Here is a 24,140-nt window from a genome sequence, read left to right on the forward strand (position 1 = left end):
TAAAGAAACATGCTGAACAGTGATTGGATGCTTATTGTACAAAGGACTCTGTTCCACAGAGGAATTTAGTACTACTTCCTTGGTGGTAAAAGGAACTACTGAACAAAATACTTCTGCATAACCCATTTTAAGGCTAATTGGCATGTGCACTTTACCACAACCTCAGTTGTTGTTTGTTTGTGCAGAAAGGAAGTCCTCCTGTGAACAGAGGTGTGCATGAGGTTGCATGTGCTAATAGCTTGGTTGAATGGCTGCATACGCATCTTTCTGCATAGTAGAGAGATGGCTTCACAACTTTTAGCTGAATTGTGGACCAAGGAAAAGTTATAATCCTCCAGATGTTCTGAGACTACAATTCCCATCATCCCTGACCACTGGTCCTGTTAGCTAGGAATCATGGGAGTTGTAGGCCAAAAACATCTGGAGGGCCGAGGTTCAGGAAGCCTGCTGTAGATATTTCAACTCTAGCTACCTGAAATGGCTCCTGTCTTTTCATCCTGCCCTATACATTTTCGTTAACTCTTTCTCCCTTCATCCTTCACTTTTGAAAATACACGGTATACCTGTAGGCTGATTCCAAAAGGGTCTGATCTGATGCCGATGCTGATGCTGATTTGTTTAAATTGGCCTTACATTTTTGATAGCCGTTTCTAGCTACTTTTAACCATGCAGCTCTACCATTCTAGGATTCTATGTCTCCCAGACAGTTTTCAGACTAGTCACTGATTAAAAGGAACAAGCTATACTCAGTTGTGCTATAATTATAATATTTGCTGTGGAATAAAGAAATGCAGTTTTCTACCAGTGCAAGTGGATAACCATTTTTCAAGGCGGAATGGTCCTGCCTTGCTTGTCACCAGTTATAATAAACCCTTGGAAAATAAACAACTTGCAGCACGCTGGTGGTTAAAGCAATAAGAATGTATTTTAAAGTGACAGCTCCAACTCCTATGCATGTTCTCCACATGAGGATTGCATTTCAGAGGCTTTGCTTCTCCTCAGGCATGTTTCATGTGCCACCTTCCCATGGCCCAGGCATGTGAGTCATAGAAATCTGGCGCAGTAGTTTTAGATGCTGTGTGCTCCGCTATTATTATTATTATTATTATTATTATTATTAAAGATTTTCTTGATTTACAAAAGTGTGTGCAATGTCTCATATTTTTTCCACGTAACATTTTTACAAATCAGTTTGGGTTGCTGAGACATTAGGGAGAGAAGGGGGGAAGAGGTGGGCGGGATAACGATGTTTCTATTTTCCTTAATATATGTAGGGTTTGGTGTCAGCGTTGTTTGTGTGTGTTCTCTGTTCGCTTGTGCTTCTTTGGCGGTGAGAGAGGTCGGGATTGGCGTAGGGTGTGTGCTCCGCTTTTTGACATCAAGTTCTCAACCTAAATTTGTGATGATTGGCTTATATATGTATTGCAGATAAATACGCTGTTCGGTTCATCCCTCGTGAAAACGGCATTCATTCTATTGATGTGAAGTTCAACGGTAGCCATGTGGTAGGCAGTCCTTTTAAAGTTAGAGTCGGGGAACCAGGTCAAGCAGATAGCCCAGCTCTTGTCACCGCCTATGGGCCAGGCCTTGAGAGTGGCGTAACAGGTGAGAGGTTTCCTCGTTCTGCGTTAGAATTCTGAAAAATAGGATGGTCTTGACCCAGATACTGCCTTTGCCTCACTAGCTAACACTCATCTGTTGGGCACAGTTGGGCTATACCTTGTAACAGGCTCAGCCAATATGTTTCGAAATGGGTGGTGGTCTCGGTTCATTTCAGTTAAACAGAGAAAAGCCAATAAGCAAAAAAATGCAGAAGTGGATGCTGAACTGATTTGAGCAAGTGCTGTGCCAATTCAGTTTAGCAGTTTATCACACGGTCGCATCATTCCTGACCATTGGTCATATTTGGCTGGGTTGTTGGGAGTTCCACAACATCTGGAGGGGGGGCACAGGCTCTCCATCTCTGGCCTGTGTGGTTTTCAGTAGGTCACATGGGAGTAGTGCCTGTTTATATCTCCCAAGGCCCTTGGAGGGAGAAATTAACTGAAATTCGACAAATGAGTTGTCAATATTACCAGCAACATACCCATTTGCCAGCGCTGATGCTTAACATTTTGGGCTGGGTCCTTGCTATTGATCAAGCCATGATGGGTTCCACACAGCCAAACATTACTTACTGATGGTCTGGCTGCACTTAGGTCTCAGCTATACAGCTGCAAATAAAACATTTCAAGTGTGTTTTAAGTGCACTGCACAATGTGACACCAGATGACAATGGTGAGCCTTATGGAAAATTCAGTGTATTTTTTAAAACACTTTAAAGGAAAGCATTTACAGAACGTTTTTATATGTGTGTAGATTCCACCTTACAAGAAGCATTCATCAGTCGTTCTGGGTTTTGTTTTGCTTTTTGCTTGTCTTCATACACTTGCCCAGGCATCTCCAACCTTCGGCCCTCCAGATGTTTTGGACTACAATTCCCATCATCCCTGACCACTGGTCCTGTTAGCTAGGGATCATGGGAGTTGTAGGCCAAAACACATGGAGGGCCACAGGTTGGGGGTGCCTGCACTCGCCTGTGCAGCAGCATGGGAAAGTGTGAAATTTGTGATCGCAAGTCATCAAAGAAAGGGCTGCTTTTATTAGGAGGTGGGACAAGTTTTTTCTAAATCATTTGGAGTACTTGCTTTTTTGATGGATTAGTGGTCGTGACTCACTTTGGGTATTTCTTGAGAAAGTGATCTGTTTTTTAAAAAAAATAATAATACACAATTTGCAATGGCAGATTGTTGAGGGGTGGGAGGCAGTATCCATGACATATACTTGGCAAACAAGATTGCCGCATGAAAATGTGAAGTGACAAACTGTTAGTGTTGGAACCCATGCTTCTTATTTCTCCTTATTTCTTTCTTATTTCCAGGGTTACAATCGGCATTTACTATAGACACCACCAAAGCAGGCCCTGGAACCCTTGCTGTTACAATCGAGGGGCCGTCAAAGGTGAAAATGGATTGTCAAGAAGCTCTGGAGGGCTACCATGTAATGTATACACCTATGGCCCCAGGGAACTACTTAATTGGAATTAAATACGGAGGGCCCAATCACATAGCGGGCAGCCCTTTCAAAGCAAAAGTGACAGGTAAGACTCATGATCCAGTATTACCTACCTGGTTGTGTTCTCAGCGGGAGGGTGGGTGCCGAGAGATGGACTTTCGCAAGGTGGCACAGTGTCATTGACTTGACTGGCATCTAGTTGACGGTAGCCATTAAGCCCTTGCACCTAGCAGCAGGGGTACTGCCACACTGCTCAAACTGTGCTCTGGTTATCTTGCTATGTAGGCCAGCGGCTGGTTAGCCCGGGTGTGTCCAATGAAACATCCTCCATCATGGTGGAATCTGTGACCAGGTCAACAACTGATACCTGCTACAGTGCCATTCCCAAATCTTCATCTGACGCAAGCAGAGTGATCTCCACAGGAGCAGGGCTCTCTAGAGCTTTCGTGGGCCAGAAAAACACATTTTCAGTCGACTGCAGCAAAGCTGGTAACTTCCTTTTAATGAATGAATGAATGAATGAATGAATGAATGAATGTGGGTTTCTATTACTGGTCCAGTGACCAAAGACCTGAGCTTCTCCACCTTGTAAGTGTCCACTAAATCTTTAGCACCTCTTTCGCCCCAGAGAAAAGTATTCAGTTGCCATTGGCAGTGGAATGTTGGATCTCCCACCACTTTACAAAGCATTTAAGAGCATCTAAAGCAGGCTTTCCCAAACTTGGGTCTCCCATCTGTTTTTGGACTACAACTCCCATCTTCCCTAGCTAGCAGGACAAGTAGGTCAGGGATGATGGGATTTGTAGTCCAAAAAACAGCTGGAGACGCAAGTATGGGAAAGCCTGATCTAAAGATGAACTGCTAAGAAAAGAACTAGAATTCTTTGTCTTGCACAGGAGTCAGCAAGGTTACTTGATGAATTTTGCCCAGTGCTTTTTCTCTGCAGAAATACCTTGCCCTGCAAATAGCATTATCCTCCATGAGCAGACTGCTAACCGCAATGACTGTGTCCCACTGTTGGAGGCAGTATGCCTCTGGACCCAAGTACGGGACTCTCAAATGGGGAAAGTGCTGTGAATTCAGATTCTGCATCCCAACTTCCCATAGGCACCTGTTTGGCATAAACGGGGCACTGGGTTAAGTGAGCCGTTGGCCTGATCTAGCAAGGCTCTTAACTTTGAGTCTGATTAGTCAAAATATTTAGTAAAGCTTGACTGGAGCTGTTTGAATTTGGGGTGTGGCATTAACATTCTTCATTCTGCCTTAGGTTCAAATATGTTGTTAGTTGGTGTCCATGGACCTACAACTCCTTGTGAAGAAGTATCTGTGAAACACCTTGGGAACCAACAGTACGGTGTAAAGTACGTCGTCAAGGAGAAGGGTGACTATATTCTAGCCGTGAAGTGGGGTGAAGAACACATTCCTGGAAGCCCCTTCCACGTTACAGTTCCCTAAGTTCGTATTGTTTCAAAACATTCAGCTCTGTTCAAGTGAAATCTGAACAATTCAATACTGTGAGCATTCCTGTGAGAAATAAGAGTATACCTTCATGTATACAGAACACATTTTTTAATGCACCCCAACTTAAATTCTGCAACTTTTTTAAAAAAAGGTGTTCTATTTGTCTTAAGCGTCCCTCCTATACAAATGTAAACCAATGTACCTTTTGGATTGATATGCAATCATGTAACACGGGCACTATCCTTTTTGTGGATTTTAGAATTTACATGTTAAACTGGAATTTGTGTTTGATAATTGGGTAGCTTAAACTACTGACTTTTGATGGACATTTTTTAGACTGGAAACTTTTTAAATTTAGCTGTAGAAAATCACTTTGGCTATTGCCAGTTCTTCTGTAAAGAAAATGAGGTAAAACTGGTACTTATTGTGCCTTTTGTATACTTGATTTTTTTTTTTTAAAAAAAATAACATTGAAAACTCTCAAGTGTTACAGCTCGACACTAAAACATCATAACAGAAAGCTTGGCTGTTTACGTTAGCAGAAAATGAAAACTGCAAGGGGTATCAAACTGTTCCTGGAAGTCTTCGCCTCTTTTGCTGTGTGCGATGCTAGCTTACTTTAACCATGATTGTTGTGATTGACAGGATGCCAAATAAGCTGATATTCTGCCACAGGTGCATTTGGCTGGGTGCTTGGTCGGTTGAGTGACACACAGTAGGTGCAACATGCAGGAACTTCGTTTCTCCCAAGAGTTACCTGCTTGTTTCTGCACTCAATGTAAAATTCATGCTTGTGCAGCTCACACATTGGCTATGCTAGAAAGACGTTTATCTCCAGCACATGAGGCTCTTAGTTGAGTAAAAAAAAAAAAAAAAGTAGCTTCTGACTTGCTCATCGTATCCCTGATCATGATGATGTGAAAACTAGCCTAGTCAGTCAGACAATATTAAGTTTACCTCTGAATGTTTCTGCTAATGGTGTGAGTTTATTGAGCCTGTTCATGCACAAAGTGTTTATCCCCCTCATTGTTTTGGGATAAGGAAATGAGCACATGGCCATTCCAGATTTCAAAAGACATTCCAGGTATGCAACTAATGGTTACTACAAAACTCCTGTGGCTTTTAGCAGATTTTCTCTTTCTCAAAGAGCTTTAAATGTGCCTAACGGAAGAACAGACTTGATGGAAATTTGTTCCCTCTGTTTAGAGAAAGATTTCTACTTGGTCACCTTTATTTTTGTAGTAGTATACCAGTGCACTAAGTCTGAGCACAGCTTCTTGGAGGGGGAGCTAGGGTAACAAGACATCCTTTTTTTCTTTTCTTTTTTACTGTGCTGTGTGCCTTAATGTGAAATGCTCACTACATTGTAAACTATAAGGAAAAGCAGAATAAACTGGAATAATTGCAAGATTGTAATATTGTATCCCATAACTTATTAAAAACCATGAATGTTGGCTTCATGAAATAAAATGTGCATGTTAAAAACAAACTCAGGTGGGCTTCTAAGTATTTTTTTGGTTTTGCCATGACTCATGTCTGTCTAAATGGACTAACTTGTATTGTACCTGCATCAAATGTCACTCCTGCTGGTGGGTGGTGGTTGTTTTTTTTTTTTCCAAATGGGAACTGAAACCTGGAAATAGCATAAGGCAACAAAGTGCCTTACAGTAGTACGGAGATCTTGAACATGGACCATAACTGGCAATGGTAAAAGCAGATGTGGTCTTTAGTCCATCACGCATGATTTTAAACACACAGGCTCCCTAGCTCTTAAGACTGTCTCTGTGGCTGAGTTAGGTATGCTGTGTCTTTTCCACAGATTTTTACACTAAATATTCTAGGTCTCGTGCTGTGAAAACAAGCTAGCCCTTGGTCAAGCATTTAGCTCTTAAGCCTCCTACTTGTTTGCATGGCTCTGCCCAAAGTCTACCACTAATCCCTAAATTGAAAGGCACTCTGGAGATCTGAATTTTTGGGGAGGGGTTGTAGTTCAGTGGTAAGAGTATACACTTTCCATGCAGAGGAACCCAGGTTCAAGTCCTGGCTTCTCCAGATAAAGACCAGGTAGCAAATTATGTAAAATGTTTCCTTTTTCAGAGCTGCTGTCAGTTGACCGTAACCAGCTTTCCCCTAACCCGGTGCCTTCCTGTTGTTTTGGACTACCAACTCACATCCACCCCACTTATCATGGCCAATGGTTGGGATGGTGGGAGCTGGTAATCCAAAACATTAGGAGGGCACCAGGTTGAAAAAGTCTGAGCTGTGTTGACATGGAAACAGCTCATCAGCATTTTAGTTAGGAGTTTTTCCAACCTGCTCTGGAAATGCCAGGAATGGATCCCAAGATTTATGCTTGCATAGAATGCACCCTACTTCTGAGCTATGGCTGATGGACAGTGTATGTGGAATTTATCAGTCTTTGTAACTAATGCTACCATAGAACCAGAAGTAATGATTGCTGTTTTCATTTTGTTTGCAATGTTCTTTTTTCGGTCCTAATATTCTTCCACTGTGGCCCTAGCTTAAAAGGGCCGTGCCATGTTTTCTAATAGATGTCAGATTCCCACATCTGTGGGCAGTTAATAGCTAGAGCTGCATACAAAAGCTTTCACTGTTTCCCTTGCCACTCCTAGGCACACACCACAGTTTCAAAGTTCAGTGTTATGAATTTGTGCAGAATATTCTCTCTCCTCTTTATATTAGTTTACTCACTATGTACTCTTTGAAACTTGGGTGGAGGCCTGGCATTTGAATCTTCTAATTTATGGCTTAACTCCAGAGGTCTGAAACTTTCCCATTTCTTTATGGGTGTGGTAGTTCTTGCATTGCGATGAAAGCATTAGAGGAGGAAACCAAATGGCTGGCATGGAGTTCATCTCTATACAGCTGCCTTACCCATCTCTCGGCTACAAATGCTTTTGATTCTGTTATTTTAAGATGCTTTGCTTTTAAAGGGCAACTCCTCAAATTAAGACCACGGGACAAGAAAGGATAGAGGGAGTACCTTCTCTATGCATTTTACTTTCCACTCTCTAGCTGTGTACTATGTACATTACTCTGAAAAAGATTTATCCCCCTACTGTGCTACCTTTCAGCTATCACTATGACTACTGCATTGTAAGGCAGGGGGCTTTTAAGAAGGTGTTTGAATTCTTTGTGTAACAGACAGAGAGCCAGTCAAAACTTGCCTGCTTTGGGGCTGTATTACGCACCCAAACGCCAGGGTGGGTTTTAAGCAAGGGCACACAGCCAGTTTCGTGGTTTCAGAGAGAGAAATCACAGGCACCACATGGAATGGTAGCCAATCTAACTTTTTGTGGCTTCCGCTGAGTTTGGCTTTGATTTTCTTTGGGTTGAGTCCAATGCAACTTAAAATCGGGGAAATGAAGATTGGCAAATCCCCTGCTTGCTTGTGCACAACTTGCATTCAAGATGGACTACTAACTTCCAACCAAGTGTTTTGGTGAAATCACTCCTTGTATGTGTGTGTGCATGCACACCTGTGTGTGTCTCGGATATAAATATTCTCTGTAGTCAGCACAAGTGGGAAGGGTGAGGAGGGAAGGCTTATTCTTTATTTTCAGTTTGATTTACGAGCACTGCAGTTACAAAGCCTCAACTAGGTTGTAAGGTAACTAATTCTACCTATCGGGCAATTGTAGCTGCAAAGAAGCCCACCTAAGGTTTTCAACATTTCACCAAAAACAAACCCTTCCAACGCAGTTTTTTTGCCGTGTAGTCACCTACCGGTAGTTGCAGGAGGGGTGTGTGTCAGAGAGAGAGAGCGCACACAGGCCCTGTTCAGAGGCTGTAATTTGAGAACAGCTTCACTGGCCCTTTTGTGTATGTTTCCTTGGACACCAGAGGCAGGAAGTAACATTTGCCAAGCACACAGCGGTCACCACACAGACTCTGCCATCTCTCTGGGGCCATGAGGGGCCTGCTGACCACGCGGGAGCAAAACGGCTGGAGGGAGCTTATCAACAAGGAGGCCTCCTGCAGGGTCAGCTGGAAGGCCAAATACGGGCACAAATACCCCAGGCGGGTGACTGACTATGGGGTCGCCAAGAGGAAGTGTTTCTTGCCTGCCATCTGCCCTCCTGAGAAGAGTGCAAGCTCCCTCCGGTGTCAAGAAGTAACTCTGCAAAAAGAGGACGGGCAGCAGCTGTCAGGGAAGGAGGAGAAGCAGGGGGAGGAAGGACCAAGCCTTCAGCATCCTCTTCCCGAGATGAGGGTTCCCACACCACAGACAACTCAGCTGCTATACCAGGGCTTCTCCCATGAAGGCAAAGGGAGGCACCACTACCTCAAGCAGAGGAAGATGAAGAGCCCTGAGGAGAAATTCTGCTACCCAGTGCTGTCATCGTGGGAGTACGGCTGGCGCTTAGGTAAGAGTAATGAACCAGTAATGGCTATTGCATGGACCCCAGAGCACAAGAGGCATGCAGTAGGCTTAAGAGGATGCTTCACCAGTGACAATAAATATTTCAAGTTGCTTCTGCCTCCTTTAATTGTCTTTGTGAGGGAAAATTATTAGGGTAGAAAGAATGCAGTGTGGCGCTGTCTGTTGTCCATATGTAACATTCTCCCCCGCCATATGTAGGACTTCCCCTGATCTCTAGCAGATTTGGGAAGGCACAGGGCACTAACAGGGTGTGTCTCTGACAGCTGTCTCTTTCCTTATGCACACACGCCGGCTCCTGAACAGTTTTAAGTATGGTGGCCCACTTACACATTGGCAAAAAACCCGAGGGAATGTATCTCCTTAAAAGAGGCCAGAAATCAGCGCAGTATTTTGCATAAGGTAATTTATATGTTTGCAAATTTGAAAATAATTACTATAGGTCAAATGGGAAGACTGTGACCAGGTGGCCTGTGTGCCTGCAGTCCAGGTATCAACTGTGGATTGACAACTCCATTGACGTCTGTCTCTTTTGGAGCAGACTGTTCTTCAGTAGAGGACTGTCTCTCTAAGGTAGGCCGCTTGGTCACCCTCTCTAATTTAAGCCTTGTTCAAAAACGCATTTTTGAGGCGCAGTAGCTGAATTGTACCTCCCACTTACTCTAGTTGCCCTATGCCTGCCTTTCTATCTGTTACCACTTAGCAGCCTTCCTATTTCATTCTGCATAAACCCCCAGAAAACCACTGAATTGCCAGCTAAGCATTATTCCTTGAGTCACGGTGACAGAAGCCAATCTAGTTCTGTATGCCAAAGTAATGTTTCATTTGCTTACATGGTGACTTCGCTCTGAGCGTAAGTGTTAAGAAGAAATACAAAACAGTAAGAACTAAATAAAGTGAAGCACAAGCTGGTGGTGTTTACTCGGGATGACGCTACCTTTACAGGCCCCACTTCAGAGTCCAAATCCCCATGGAGTCATGAACCTTTGGTCAGCCACCATCTCTCAGCCTAACCTGCCTCATAGGGTGCTTGTGGGGATAAAATGGAAGGAGGGGGAAGCCACATTTAAGCCTGCCTGCCCCTGAATGGTAGAAATTAGGCAGGTGAAGCTTTTAAGATAAAATGATGGGCAAGGGTGCACCTGCTGAATTTCTGTGTAGTCTGCTGCTATTACAGACAGGGAAAAAGTTTGCCATTATCTAAGCGTTTATATCTTTTATTAATAGTGGAACTAAGCTGCTGTTTCGTGCATTATTGTTTTGTGGAGCAAAGATTTGTTCAGGGGGAGCTGTAACGTATTGCAGCTCTTCAGATCTCATTCCAAAAGACCCAAACAGGTTTTAGTGATTTCTACTTCAGTTAAGAGCACATGTTGGCTTTAGCCAATTGTAAACGCAGGCGGAACTACCTGAGCAGTTCCAGGAAGGCGATGTAGTCATCACAGCTACAGGTGGTGAATTCATGGTGAGTCAGTTAAATGCAAGGTGATGATTTCACCAAATCCAGGAAATGGATGAGAGGTTTATACTGCTGCTTGCTTATCAGTTTACAAATTGTGACTGTTCTGTAAGGGAATCTGAAAATCACATCATGTGGCAGCCGGCATTCTGCTCAAAATGGGCTTTAGGTTACCTGTATCTTAGGCATGCAAATTGTAACGCTCAATTACATTTATTTTTCCAGGAGACGTGGTTAAGGACATGAGGACACCAATTCATGGCAAATCCCGAATTGTAAAGGATACTTTCTACTTCAAAAATGGAATCTTCTATCATCCATCAAAAACTGACAAGCTGTCATGAATATTATTGCTAACTGACATGTGGAAAATGTTTGTGCAATGTTGCCTAGCATGGATATTTGTTGTGGTATTGGATCAGACAACCCTCTATAATTACTTCCCTCCATAATTACTCTTTCAGATTTAGAACTTGCTTCCAGCCTTCCTCTCCCTGTAGCACGTAGCACTGCTTCTTGTGTAATAAATGCACAGCACCTATCATTCTGGCAGAGTAACTTACTGGGTTCTGTGTCAAGGATGTGTATACAACCTTGCATACATTTGGAACCAGAGTCTGATTTAGAGTCAATTAATTCATATGGCTGTTGTGATGTTACTTGTGATAGTTTCTTTTGTGGTGACACCCTGAAAGAAGACCTGCCATAGGCTGATATTTTTTTAAAGCACCTGTCACAGTTTATACCAAGATGAAGTTAGAGAACTGCTTTGAAATTCAAAAGGGGTGCAGGTTTGTAACAAAAACTTTTGTGACAAAGTATTCCCAGTTCTCCAGGTAGTGGATATGAAAGACCTTTGACTGGGGCCTTGGAGGGCAACTGCCAGTCAGAGTAAGCAGTATAGGAATAGATGGACCAAGTCTGCTCCATTAGTGATTGGGTACATTATCATATTTAGTAATGCTGGCCACATGACCCGAAAGCTGTCTGCAGACAAACGCCGGCTCCCTTGGCCTATAGAGTGAGATGAGCGCCGCAACCCCAGAGTCATCCGTGACTGGACCTAATGGTCAGGGCCTTTACCTTACATTATCATATTCTTCCTTGGAGGTTGTGTGAACTGTTGTATTGTTCCTTAGACGTTGGGTGGAGTACCAAAATGACTTTACTATTTTCACTCATGGGAGCGAACCCATCATTCACTTGTATAATAAAGGTAGACTATGAGGAATTTATAGCTGCAATTATGTGTATGTCATACACAGGTATGCTGATCAGCTGATCAGTCATGGAGACAACGAACTAATGGTGAGCAAAAATTCACAGGACACAGCCCTCGGAGATGGGTAGCTCTGTGGCTTGTGCTGTTTTTCCTAAAGGTCTTCAGGCATGGATGTAACTGACTTGTGAGAGTACCCTGGTTTCTTGAAAATATAATGTGAGAAAGCCATGCTTTGCTGTGTGTCATATCCACAGCAAAGCTCAGATTGAGTAGAAAATATGATCTATGAGCCCAAGGTTGCTGCCTGCAGGGGACAGAGGCCCCCAAGTGAGGTGAACCTGGGGCTACCAGAATTCCCTTGTTTTTCTAAGGGTTATTTTCAGATATGCGATTCCCCACTCCACAGAATAGTCGTGACTGCCTCAGAATGCCCCTTCTTTCGAAAGCTTTTTGCTGACAGGCCTCCATGGCTCCCAACTGCTGCGTTACAGCCAGAAGAGTGAACAAAAGCTCCGTTGTTACTCGCAGCTCAAACAAGCCTGGCTGAAAAACATGAGATTTAAAATTAAAATGGGGGCTTGTGTGGGTGCTCGTGCTTTTAAGGGTGCATAAGGCAGGCATGGTTTTCAAAGTTGTCTCCACAGCTGTGACATACAAGTATTTTAAATGAAAATTGAGATACCCGAAGAATTGAAGGTGCTCCCTGGAGCCAAGACAAACTGTGCTGCTGCAACTCACAGCTTGTGTAACCCTCATTCTATATACACTCACACAATGGACTTTGTAACTTCAGCTACTCTCCCTATTTGATCCGGAACCAGGGTGGTGATAATTTTTCTTTCTTTCTTGGCTCTGTTTGCTTGAGAAGTCGAAGAGATCCAGTGACTCACTGCTCCACAGAGACCACTTGACTAGAACAAAATAGCATAAAACAAGAGTGCTGCAAAATAAATTCGGTGAATGGAACCATAAATTTATGTGTGCTAATGCATCTAAAAGGTGGCTCTTTTTCAAGTATATGCGAATAATTTCATAGTGTCTTATGTCTCACTTGACTGAAATTTGATAGCAACATGAAATATACTTTCAGTGTTGTGATTTACTACAGGAATGTTGTCCAATGGGCCAGCAGGGAATAAGGGATGAAAATTTCAGTCCATGTGTGATATATATTGCTGATATTTTATCTGCTCTCAGCAAAACCACAACTTAGTCCTGCGATTCAGCTTATGCCGATCCATGGACTGAATAACAGGCTACGTCTAGACCCATACTTACTCCATTTCATTTTGGTTTTAGGCTTCACCATCTCTTTGCATTTCTCTGGACAGGGCTCAGGACACATAGCAGTATATTCATTATTCTACACCCTCCCTGACTAGCAAACAACAATTTAATAAAAAACATCTTCCGAGTGATGTATATATGGATGTAGGAAGCTGCCTGAATTCAGATCACTGGTCCATCTAGCTGAGTATTCTCTGCACTGCCTGGCAGCAGCTCTTCAGGGTTTCAGACACTACTTTTTTCTAGCTGTACCTGGAGTTGTCATAGATTGAATACGGGAATGTCTGCATGCAAAGCAGAAGTTCTACCACTGAGCTATGGCCCTTTCTCATGCTTGGCCATTGGAAATCTCTTCCCCTAAAGACTCGCTTCCTCTAAAGACCCCTAAAGTTAAGGAAAAGCCACAGGGAGCCCCTCTTTCCGTGCAAAGCCAGTGTACTTTGGAGAACACATCATTTTCTGGGAATGCAAGTGTAGGATTTTATTTTCCCCAGCAATTTCTATACATGCATACAAATGCAGGATGAATGATTGATTCGCAGGAAGATCCACAACCACCACACAAGCAAATCAGGATTAACACTGTCATATAACTGCCCTGCAAACGAAGTGGAACAAATGCTCAGTAAAAAGTGAACATAGTCCGACCTTTGCATAAAGACTGCACAAGCAGAGCAGGATGAATGCCCAATAAGCTGGTTGTCTGAATGAGCCCCACATCTGAAACGGCAGGGCTTGCCTTATGTGGTTATGTTACCTTAGGCAGCATTTCAGCTAGGAAATGACATCTACATTACACGTAGATTTTGTATTTGAGAGTGCAATATTATTTTGATGATGGGAAATAAACAAGGAGGTGATCTCTAAGTTAAGCACAGCTTCCTTTGGAGATCCCTTCAGAAATATGGACCAAGGAGGAAGCAGCATGATCGGGCCAAACTATTTTTTGGCATCCTAATCTACGGTGAGCCACTTATTTTAAAAGGTTATCAAAACAGCTTCACTGAAACATGCTTGCTTATTTGTTTTGTCTTCCCAGAATTGGTAGTATTTCCTGCACAGGAATTTTTTTAACAGAAGCAGGCCTTTTAGTTATATCAAATCCTGCAATTAATTTGTCTAATTGGTTTACATAGAAGCTATAGCAAATAAGCTTTTTAGTATTTTAGCCTCATTTTATAAAATAGCACATGCATTTTATAGTGGTGAGGGCTTGAAGCTGCGCTGATTTGTACAGGAGGAAGGGCGTTGTGAGGAGTCACTAGTAGAATGACAGGAGTGTTGTTTTTGGATGTGGGAAGCCAGATTTTTAATCCCCATTTAGCTATGAAACTGCATGGGAGGCTTAGAAGTCAGACTAGTCAGGAAGCCAGAGAAGAAAAACAGCAAGAGGAAACTCCTGACTCCGTCCAGACACAACTAAGCCTAGTGCCACCTAGTGACTAAAGGTTATATTCAAAGAAGGGCTAAGTCACACCCCTATTAGTGCAAAGATTTCTGCTTGAACAATGGAACTCACCCTGTGTGCCCCTTAAATTTGTTCTAGGGGTTCTGCCAACACCCTGGAGCAGATCTGGGGAGGGGTTGGAGGGTTGGGGAAAGCCCCATTGCCCAAATGGAAACCCATGCGCTGTTGTGACACATTTATTTGAGACCACCCTACACAAATAGAATATACAGTGGTACCTCCAGTTGTGGACGGGATCCGTTCTGGAGCTCCGGTAGAATCCTGAGGTTTCCGCAACTGGAGGTGCCGCTTCTGCGCACATGCATGGCGCAAAAAAGTGCTTCTGCACATGCATGCAGCATGTAGAGCGCTTCTGCACATGCGTGTGCGGCGAAACCCGGAAATATTCTTCCAGGTTTGCCACGTGTGTATCCCGAAGGTGGGGTAATCCCCACCATGAGGTTTACAGTGAGTTTGTAATTTGAAAGTAAAGCCTATAGTCTAGAACGCTCATACACAATTAAAAAAGAAACCACTATTCTCTTCTGTGTTAACAATGATCAAATATTTGCACAAAGAAAATGGGAGAGGTTTAGAAGCATTTTAAACTTCACATAGCATAAACATACCCAAGAATGTGAGCTGAGAACTAAATGGCTCAAATGTCACAACTATAAATGCACTAGGGGTGTCTTAGGCCAGGCACGATCTTGCAGCCTCAGCTTCTCCATGTGGAATGTGTGGATAATACTGTCATGGCCTATGTAACAATAATCCTCTTACAGAGCAATCTTTTGTATGTTTCCCTTTTAGTTTGATGGGACTTATTAATTTGTGCATTTAAGATTGCAGCCTTTGCTAACCTACCTCACAGGGTTGTTGTGAGGCAAAATGAGAACCAAGTGTATACTGCACTGAGCCATTTGAAGGATGCAGGTGTGACACATAATGCTGTAGATGGGATAGTTTCAATCCAGAAAAGGAATATTACATTTTACACAGACAGAATTAATATTTGTACCACATTGTGGAAAGTTTGGGGAATTATTCCGATCCTCACACCTGTGTTCATTCCAATGGCTCATTCATTTTTAATCTATATACCGGTACATTTTTAAAAGACTATATGTTGTTACAGGACTGTGAAAAAGATGTGGTTAGAAATCTGTGCACTAAATATGGCTACAGCCTGAAATAAGAACCTGGGTGGTATTAGCAGCAGCCAACCATAAAATCAACACCACCTTTCTCGATGGCCACACAAAGATTTTTCTTCTTCACTTTTCCCCACCCGCTTAATACATCAAGATGTATACAATTTGCAGAGGTGACATATTTCATGTATCTACAAGGGGCATGTAGGTTACGAACAGAAAAGGCCGGGTGAATCCTTGACATTTCTGCTCCAGCAAAAAATAATAAACACTTGTGTTTACTTTGGCATTGCAAGATATACTTACTTTTTGCTTGTTTTGTCCTCATGGGCTATGCTGAGCTATGAATGGCAGGAGGACAAGGGGGCACATTGTGGCTGGGTGGCTGAAGGCCAAGCAGTTGAAAAGTTATGGTTTTGATTAAAATTAACAAGTTAACACTGCTTAGTTTTATTCTTCTCATTTCTAATTGTTGTGGTTTTTTTTTTAATTCCTGCTTCAGAAACAGAGATTTGAGCCTTCATATCTGCCGTAAGAGGTCCTCAGTTTCCTCCAGACTGTTCTAGACTCTCTCGGTTGTTATTCTCCACTTTGGTGGTCAGGCAACCCAGAGTGAGTAATCAGAACTTGTTCCATTATTCGGTTGAATATACATTAATATGTTACTTAAAAACAGGAGAATAAAATTTAAAACATGGGAAATAAATTTATGGGAGGTGGATTAATGATGTCACATCTACAGCCCAATCAGCACTAGGGATGGAAGGATTTGTCAATTTTGTTTCTTTCAGTTTTTCAGTTTTTCATTCTTAAATTCAATTCTGCAGCAACTAGGAATTTGGGGGGGGGGATCATGAAAATTATTCAGCATTTTAGTGTGAATTTCTCCTAAGACACATATTTGTATACAGCTTTGACTAAAGTATGCATTTTTGCTAGTGATTTCTCCTAATACAATGCACTTTAGTACATAATTTCCAGCAATAGATGCATTTTTGTAAATATTGTTTGGCTGGAGAACTCCCTTGAAAAATTCAGATAAGTGCAGATTTCAATGGTTATACTTGTTTTGGCGCTGACATTGTTTTGGAATGTATGAAATCGATTGTACTTTAATGAAACTAATTTGAAATGCTCTCCCATTCTTAACCAACTCTACACAAATGACTTCTGCTGTAGACAGAGGGAATTGGGACTCAGCTAGGTAAAGGGACCCCTGACCATTAGTTGTGTCGGATTCTGGGGTTGCGGCGCTCATCTTGCATTACTGGCCGAGGGAGCCGGTGTACAGCTTCTAGGTCATGTGGCCAGCATGACTAAGCCGCTTCTGGCAAACCAGAGCAGCGCACGGAAACGCCGTTTACCTTCCCACTGGAGTGGTACCTATTTATCTACTTGCACTTTGACGTGCTTTTGAACTGCTAGGTGGGCAGGAGTGGGACTCAGCTACACAGCTGCAAATAAAACATTTTAAATGTGTTGTAGAGTGCAATATACGAATGTGACACTAGAAGGCGAAAGTGAGCTTTGCAAAATTCAATGTTTCTCAAAATGTTTTTCACAGTGTTTTTTTTTAATGTGTAGATTCCACCTTAGTTTCCCCTGAGCTTGATCCAGAAGATAAGATTGTTTAGAAATACAAACACAGTGAGTTGCACTTCCACAGTGGGTTGTTCACTGCTAAAATCATTGATATCTGAATATAGTGCTTTTCTCTGCAAAGAAGGACAATGAGGTCATGTCAAAACTATAAATGTATCTCTTTTATAGGCCAATTTGGCTTACCTTGAAGCATGGGGATTATAGGATTGTATTCAACTTCTCAAAGCAGACCCACTGAAATGAATGGACTTAAGTTAGCCATGGTCATTCATTTCAGTTGGTTTACACTGAGTGAATATGACCCATAGCTTGGTGGTGTGATGAAAACATAGCAAAGCTTATGTTAGGATTCCTTCCTTCCTTCCTTCCTTCCTTTGATTTATGAATGCCTCAAATCTTTTTCACATTGTGTAGTTACATTAGTCTGCCCACCAAGCCCAGCTACAAATGGACAGTTATTTATTTTCCAGTTAGCCGGTGAAGTCAAGGGCAGACAGAATAAGCAAGGAGCTTTTCAACACAATGCAACATAGACGAAAATATATAAACAATCCCAAACATTGATTTGAGTGAATAAACAAAGAAATGAGACCATGGCAAACAAGCAGAGAAGCCCCATGGAAGACAAACAGGAGCCACATCAACTGCACTTGTTTATTTTAAAATGTGAATGTATTTCACTGTGGGGACCAAGAGTTGATAGCTTTTTGATGGAAAGAGAGGTGCGGTTGTGCATTTCTGGCATCTTCGGGGGTGGAATGAAGCCATTTTAGAGGAATAATTTCATTGTTGACACACACAAAATTCTGTAAACCATTATCTGTGGATATTCCCAGACGAGTCACAAGGAAATGACTTCACTAGAGAAAATGGGAGTTTGTCCTGAGTCAGAAGTACTGAGCCCTCAGTTTTTCCTATCTGAGCTCTGTATTTGCTCAGCTAGGATTGTTCTAATGAAAAAATGGCTGTCATCTTGGGCTTGGCCAGCGAGGCTTCAGAGGACAACGGGGCTTGTAAAAGCGTGGTTTTATCCATGTATATGTATGTGTGTGCGCGCACACACTCGTAGAGCTTGAAAATAAATCACAGGGGAACCCAAAGTAAACAAAACGCAGACCAAACAAATATTCCTGAATTTTTGTCAGAAAAATAAATCAAATGCTTTGTATCTGAATCGTTGCCTTGTTTTCAACAGCAAGGACTTCATGCTCCCCCTGGTGGGGAAAATGTGATACAAAAAATATATAAAACAAGATGTATAAATCCTCCTGCTTTTGAGAGCTGCAAGGAAATAAGATTTTTTAATTCATTTAAGTTTTCTTCCCACAATGCCCTCCTAAAGTCTCAGGAAGGGCTTTGACCAAAGGATATAGTATGCCTTACGGTGGTTGGCCTATTTATTTATTAATTATCATTTTGTATTACTCCTTCATGGATCACTGCCTTGTCGTGGTGAAGCGGCTTGAATAACTCAGAGAAGCAAGATGATCAAACCTATCCATTCTGAAGGAAATCAGCCCTGAGTGCTCACTCACTGGAAGGACAGATCCTGAAGCTGAGGCTCCAATACTTTGGCAACCTCATGAGAAGACTCCCTGGAAAAGACCCTGATGCTGGGAAAGATGGAGGGCACAAGGAGAAGGAAACGACAGAGGACGAGATGGTTGGACAGTGTTCTCAAAGCTACAACATGAGTTTGACCAAACTGTGGGAGGCAGTGGAAGACAGGAGTGCCTGGTGTGCTCTGGTCCATGGGGTCACGAAGAGTTGGACACCACTAAATGACTAAACAACAACATTGTTTATTAAATTTATATACTGAAGATCACACGGTGGGTTGCAACATAATCCTTTAGGGTAGAGAAGCCACTGGAAAATTTAAAAGCTACCCCCTGCTGAAATATGAGAACAAAAGAAGTCTCTGGTCCTAGACCAATAGTACAGGGAATGATTGAGTTCTTGCTTGGTTGCATTTCCACCGGAAGAAGGCAACGTCCCATCTGAAGCAAACATTTATTCTGATTGCAATACAGAGCCTTTGCTGCCCTGACACACAGAAGGAGAACAGTAAGTACTGCCCTTTCCCTCAAATTCATGGTGCATAGTACCCAAGGCTGGTCCAATTATTTTTGGCAGAAAATGCCACAGGGTCTCTTCCCAGTAATAAAACTACAGCAGTAATAAATGAAATCACAATTTGCTACCATTGCATCCAAAATCAGCTGCCTGGGCAACAAACTCACTCCACCTAGTGGTGTGATCAGCCCTTCTAGTATATCACAGCATTATTCATAATGAAATACCTCATGATGAATGTGGTGTAACCTCATGATGAATGTGGTATAGCCAGTGTGGTGTAGTGGTTGAGAGTGGTATACTTGTAATCTGGGGAACCATGTTCGCGTCTCCGCTCCTCCACATGCAGCTGCTGGGTGACCTTGGGCTAGTCGCACTTCTCTGAAGTCTCTCAGCCCCACTCACTTCACAGAGTGTTTGTTGTGGGGGAGGAAGGGAAAGGAGAATGTTAGCCGCTTTGAGACTCCTTCGGGTAGTGAAAAGTGGGATATCAAATCCAAACTCCTCCTCCTCCTCCTCCTCCTCCTCCTCCTCCTCCTCCTCTTCTTCTCTTACCCTGACCTTTGACACCTGAAGTGTGTGTTTTCAGGACCCACCCTAGTCCTGTGACTGTCATTTAGCTGTTTTTTTAAAATACTGAATTTTAAATTGTTGTAACCTGTCATGGGACGTGCTGGCGAAGGCTGTGTAAGAAATGTGGTGGTGGTGATTATGACAATATTTTATATACAAGCAGGTTCTGCTATCTGCATGCTCGCTATGGAAAAGGTCACTTATCTGAACATAATTATCCCCAAAACTCTGCTATACACTCCAGATTAAGATTCAGATATCCAAACAGACAGGTGGCCCACTTCCTTAATTCCTTGCTTGTTTCTGCTTTGCTGGTCGGCGGCAGCCATTTTTTGGGCAGAAACCATTCAGGGAGGGGGAGATTGGATGAAACAGAGAGCAGGAGCTATTGGAAAAATAAATTCCCCCCTTTGTCTCTCTTTGTTGGTTGGCTGCAGACATTTCAGAAAGAAACCGTTGGAGGGGAAGGTGGGGGTGGGTGTCTACCAAATGATTGTGGGAATGGATTGTGTTCAGTAAGGAGGACCCGCATGTACAGCACATTTTAAGTTACATCACACACAATATCTCCGTTATTTGTACAACAGACCTGTAATTATCTCCACATTGCCAGTTGGTGGTGGTGGAGAGAAGACTGAGGCTGAGAAAGTGATGGCATACCTATGACCCCTAGTAAATTTGTGCCTACAGTAAGATTTGAATCAGGGACTTGGGAGCTCACTACACCCGTTTTCATTTGATTGTGGTTTCTTGAGTGATATGCATATAGCTTCTTTCTGATAGCCTCTGAGAAACTCTGCACATCTTGTCAAGTTTCTCAGACTTTGTATGATTCATGCAGAACATGTGCTCTAACTACCGAGTCCTTTCCCTGTCTCAGAATCCTATTTTTCCTGGAATGTGCCTTTCCTAAGGGAGGCCAACCCCACATTTTGAGAATCGCTGCATTAGGTCTGGAGATCATGGTAATTCTTGTCCAGGAACCTGTAATTGAAACCTATCTGGTCTGGTGTGAGCTAGTCAGCATGTTCTATATTTATCATTATTCTGTCTTCAGTCTTGGGGGATTGAGACAAGAGGAGGTCATGAATTGTCTATTCCTGTTTTGTTTCCCCATCAAGATCTTCCATTGTCCTAGCTTGAGCACATCCTCCCTATGGGATAATTGTCTCCATGTGCCAGTACGTGTTCCTTTTAAAAACAGTGTCTTGTTTGCATTCCCCAACTACTAAATGTTAAAGAGCATTGATTTCAGGAGACTGCATGTTTAGAGTCACTGTGTCAGCTTTCATATATTTATGTCTCAACAGCCGAACCAAAAGCCAAAGTATATAAACGGAAGTTGAACAATTTTGTATTTTGTAGGGAAGAAAGCAGAGGGAAGGGCGGAAAAACAGAATACTCATAGTCATTAACGACCATTTCCCATGGCATTTCAAAAATCTGCAGTACAGAGATGTCTGGGGAGGTGAAACCTATTTGTTAACAAAGTAGTTATTTGATATCTCCATATTTCTCTCATAAGAAATCACATTAGAGCCCTGATCTATAGTATGTAGAGGAATATGGTTGGCTGACAAAAGTAAGAAAACAAGTAGGGCATTGTTGCGTTACTATCTGGCTGTTTGCCTACACAAAAAATACATTTCTCTTCTCTCTCTCTGATATATCATTGGCTAGTTCAAATATTCCTCCTTTGGGGCAAAATTAAGTAATGCTACAGTTCTGCAGCAGATATCCGCTTGCGCAACAGAACGTATTCCCCTCTTCCTTCTATTCAGCTGCAAAATCTGCTCCAGAGGGTGGGGGATGGACCATTAACACATTTTGGGGGCACAGGGAAAAGAGAGAAAAAGGAACTTCCATTGCACTTCATTGTGCACCAAGTTGCTTAATCCGATCTAGGTGTTCTCCCAAACCTCCAGAGCAGATTTGGAGAGGTTGTGAGGTGCACACAGAGGGACAAAACTAGGGACAGTTCTGTTGCAAAAGCATAAATCCTTGCACTGATGTTAGTTGGGTGACATCCTATGTCTTTAGTAGTGATAAAAAGTGCAGAACTGGTGCTGTGACCAGTGCTTTGCACTTCTGAGAAATATTTTAAATGTCTGCTTTTATCGTAATCACTTCGAGATTTTCTTTTTGATATTAAGCTTTTCCAATATGCAGTGACAGCGGCAAGGATTTTGTTGGCACAAAAATGGAAGCAAGAAGAAATACCGACAAAGGAAGAATGGACAGTGAAATTAATGGAATTTGCAGTACTGGACAAAATGACGGGAATAATCCGAGAACAGCGGGACCAGAAATTCATCAAAGACTGGTTTAAATTTACGAACTATCTGAGAGACAATAATTCTCAATTGAATACATTTATAGGACTTCAAGAAGCTTTGTAGATAAAGGTAGAAATATTATTGCAATTATGGTCTTTTTTAGTGATTAATCCACATATGATATTTTAAGCAATGATAGACTAAGAAGTATATAATTAAGACAGAAATCTGAAAGCCATTGGAAAGGTCTGAGGGAAGTCACGGCAATGTATGCCAAAATAGAACAATGTATATGAATTTATTTTTTATTCTTTGCAGTTGTTATAGTATATATATATATATATATATATATATATATATATATATATATATATATAATTTGAGATTTTCTTTTTGATAAACCAGTATAAAAAGCTTGGTAAATAAATAAATATCAAACACCACAGTTGTAAAGAGCAGCAATGATATAAAAACAAAGAATAGGAGATCACTGCAGCTCAGACTTGGTGACAGCTCATTTCTGTGTAATTCCTTGTGTACGCCCTTTGATGTTTTCATCATTCATCGTGGTCTTGTTTCCACGTGCCATTTCTACCTACCAGGCAGCACTAAGTACAGTGCAGCTGCCCAGCACTGGTGGACTACACTTCCAAGAAAATATAAATCCTACCATCCATCAAATTTAAAAATAGGAGATGCCCCCAGTGGCGTAGCGAGGGCAGGGTGTGGGGGCGGTGTGCCCCGGGTTCCAGCCTGGGGAGGGTGACACTCTGTGCCACCCCCCCGAGTGCGACTCCCAAGCCACCTGGCAGCCCTTCCACGTGAGCAGCTGCCGCACGGAAGGAGAGCCGGGTGGTGGCTTGGGAGTCTGGGTGGACTGCACATGTCCGCAGCAGCCCACGCATGTGCAGACATGCGCAGTCTGCCCGGGCTGCGCTCCGTAGCGCATGCGTCATGATGTCATGGTGCATATGCTACGGAGCGAGGCCCCACCCCTAGGGGGTGCCGCTTGGCTTGCCGCCCCTGGCAGCCAAGTGGCTCGGTAAGCCTCTGGATGCCCCACCCCTTTTTTACTCCAATTCCTGCCCATTTTAGGATTGCTTTCAATATATCTCCATGGTGATCCTTCTACTGCTGGCCCATGTGGCTGGCACATGGAAGCACCATGGACTCTGTGGCTCATGGTAGCGAGTGCTGGAACATCAAAATAGAGAGCCAATGTGGTATAGTGGTTAAGAGTGTTGGACTGGGACCTGCGAGTCCCATTTGGCCATGCAGCTCACTGAGTGACCTTGGGCAAGTAATTGCCTCTCAACTTAACCCACCTCACAGGGTTGTTGTGGGGGGTTAAGTGAGGAGAGAACCATGCATGCCACCTTTAGCTCCTTGGAGAAAAAGGTGAGATACAAATGCAATGAATGAATGAATGGATGAATGAATGAATGAATGAATGAATGAAAAGGGTAAATGCACCAACCAGCTATCTCAGGATGCTTCTTCCACTCCCACAGGTTTCCTGCAATATGCAAAGAGGAGGGTGGGAAGGGACTGGCTGTACATGATTACAGATCTAAACCAAGGTGTGTTCCTCCTCTTCAGCTCTCACCCATTTTGCTGCTTTGCTTTTAAGGGCAATCCTTTTTCTACATTCATATCAGCCTGCCATGTAATGCTACATTTCATTGTGATCTTGGAGAACAGCCCTGTGTTACTTGCATCTCACTTCCAACATGCTGCATATTAATTGATCCAACAAAGGACATCACATCGTGCAAGCAAGATCAAGCTGTGAAATAAAATTTAGTCTAGCATTACAACATTAATTCTACTGGCCCATCTTCAAAATTGCAATAATCTAGAAAGGCAAATGTAAAGCATCAGATACCCACATTTTCCAACCTACTTGCATGTTCTCAGTTCATCCAGACTGAGAATTTGGGTTTGATTAAGGATGAGGGAGATGACTTGATTAAGTTTTTATTTAAGGTGAATATTCAGTAATTCACACTCCTTGGAACCATATGCTAACAGAAACACTGCCATTGTTCAATATTTGCAGTTCTCTGAATTTTGCGGCAAAGTTCTCCAACCAAGTAATGTAGAGGAAGACAAGAAGAAGAAGAAGAG

The 24,140-nt window shown here is 42.6% G+C and overlaps 2 protein-coding genes across 5 annotated transcripts in view; both read left to right on the forward strand.

The window, feature by feature from the left end:
* Window positions 1–4,967, forward strand: part of FLNB (filamin B) — an 85,663-nt gene extending 80,696 nt beyond the window's left edge. For all 4 annotated transcript variants that reach the window (XM_033140995.1, XM_033140996.1, XM_033140997.1 and 1 more), the window contains 4 exons: window positions 1,429–1,605; window positions 2,921–3,139; window positions 3,340–3,543; window positions 4,322–4,967. In XM_033140995.1, the coding sequence (XP_032996886.1) occupies window positions 1,429–1,605; window positions 2,921–3,139; window positions 3,340–3,543; window positions 4,322–4,509 (788 nt within the window). In that variant the 3' untranslated portion in view covers window positions 4,510–4,967. The remainder of the gene's footprint in view (window positions 1–1,428; window positions 1,606–2,920; window positions 3,140–3,339; window positions 3,544–4,321) is intronic.
* Window positions 4,968–8,346: 3,379 nt separating this feature from the next.
* LOC117041798 (protein ATP6V1FNB) lies at window positions 8,347–11,346 on the forward strand. Its single transcript, XM_033141000.1, has 2 exons — window positions 8,347–8,903; window positions 10,602–11,346. The coding sequence occupies exons 1-2, from the start codon at window positions 8,447–8,449 to the stop codon at window positions 10,718–10,720; spliced, it is 576 nt and encodes a 191-aa protein (XP_032996891.1). The 5' UTR covers window positions 8,347–8,446; the 3' UTR covers window positions 10,721–11,346.
* The last annotated feature ends 12,794 nt before the right edge of the window (window positions 11,347–24,140 follow it).

The sequence above is a fragment of the Lacerta agilis genome, chromosome 2, assembly GCF_009819535.1.
Source record: "Lacerta agilis isolate rLacAgi1 chromosome 2, rLacAgi1.pri, whole genome shotgun sequence".
Classification (NCBI taxonomy): domain Eukaryota; kingdom Metazoa; phylum Chordata; class Lepidosauria; order Squamata; family Lacertidae; genus Lacerta; species Lacerta agilis.

Excerpts from the sequence above, each read along its gene's own strand:
- LOC117041798 (XM_033141000.1), top strand. The coding sequence starts at position 8,447 with ATGAGGGGCCTGCTGACCACGCGGGAGCAAAACGGCTGGAGGGAGCTT. Across the intron at positions 8,904-10,601 it reads GGAGTACGGCTGGCGCTTAG|GAGACGTGGTTAAGGACATG; the intron begins GTAAGAGTAATG and ends TTATTTTTCCAG.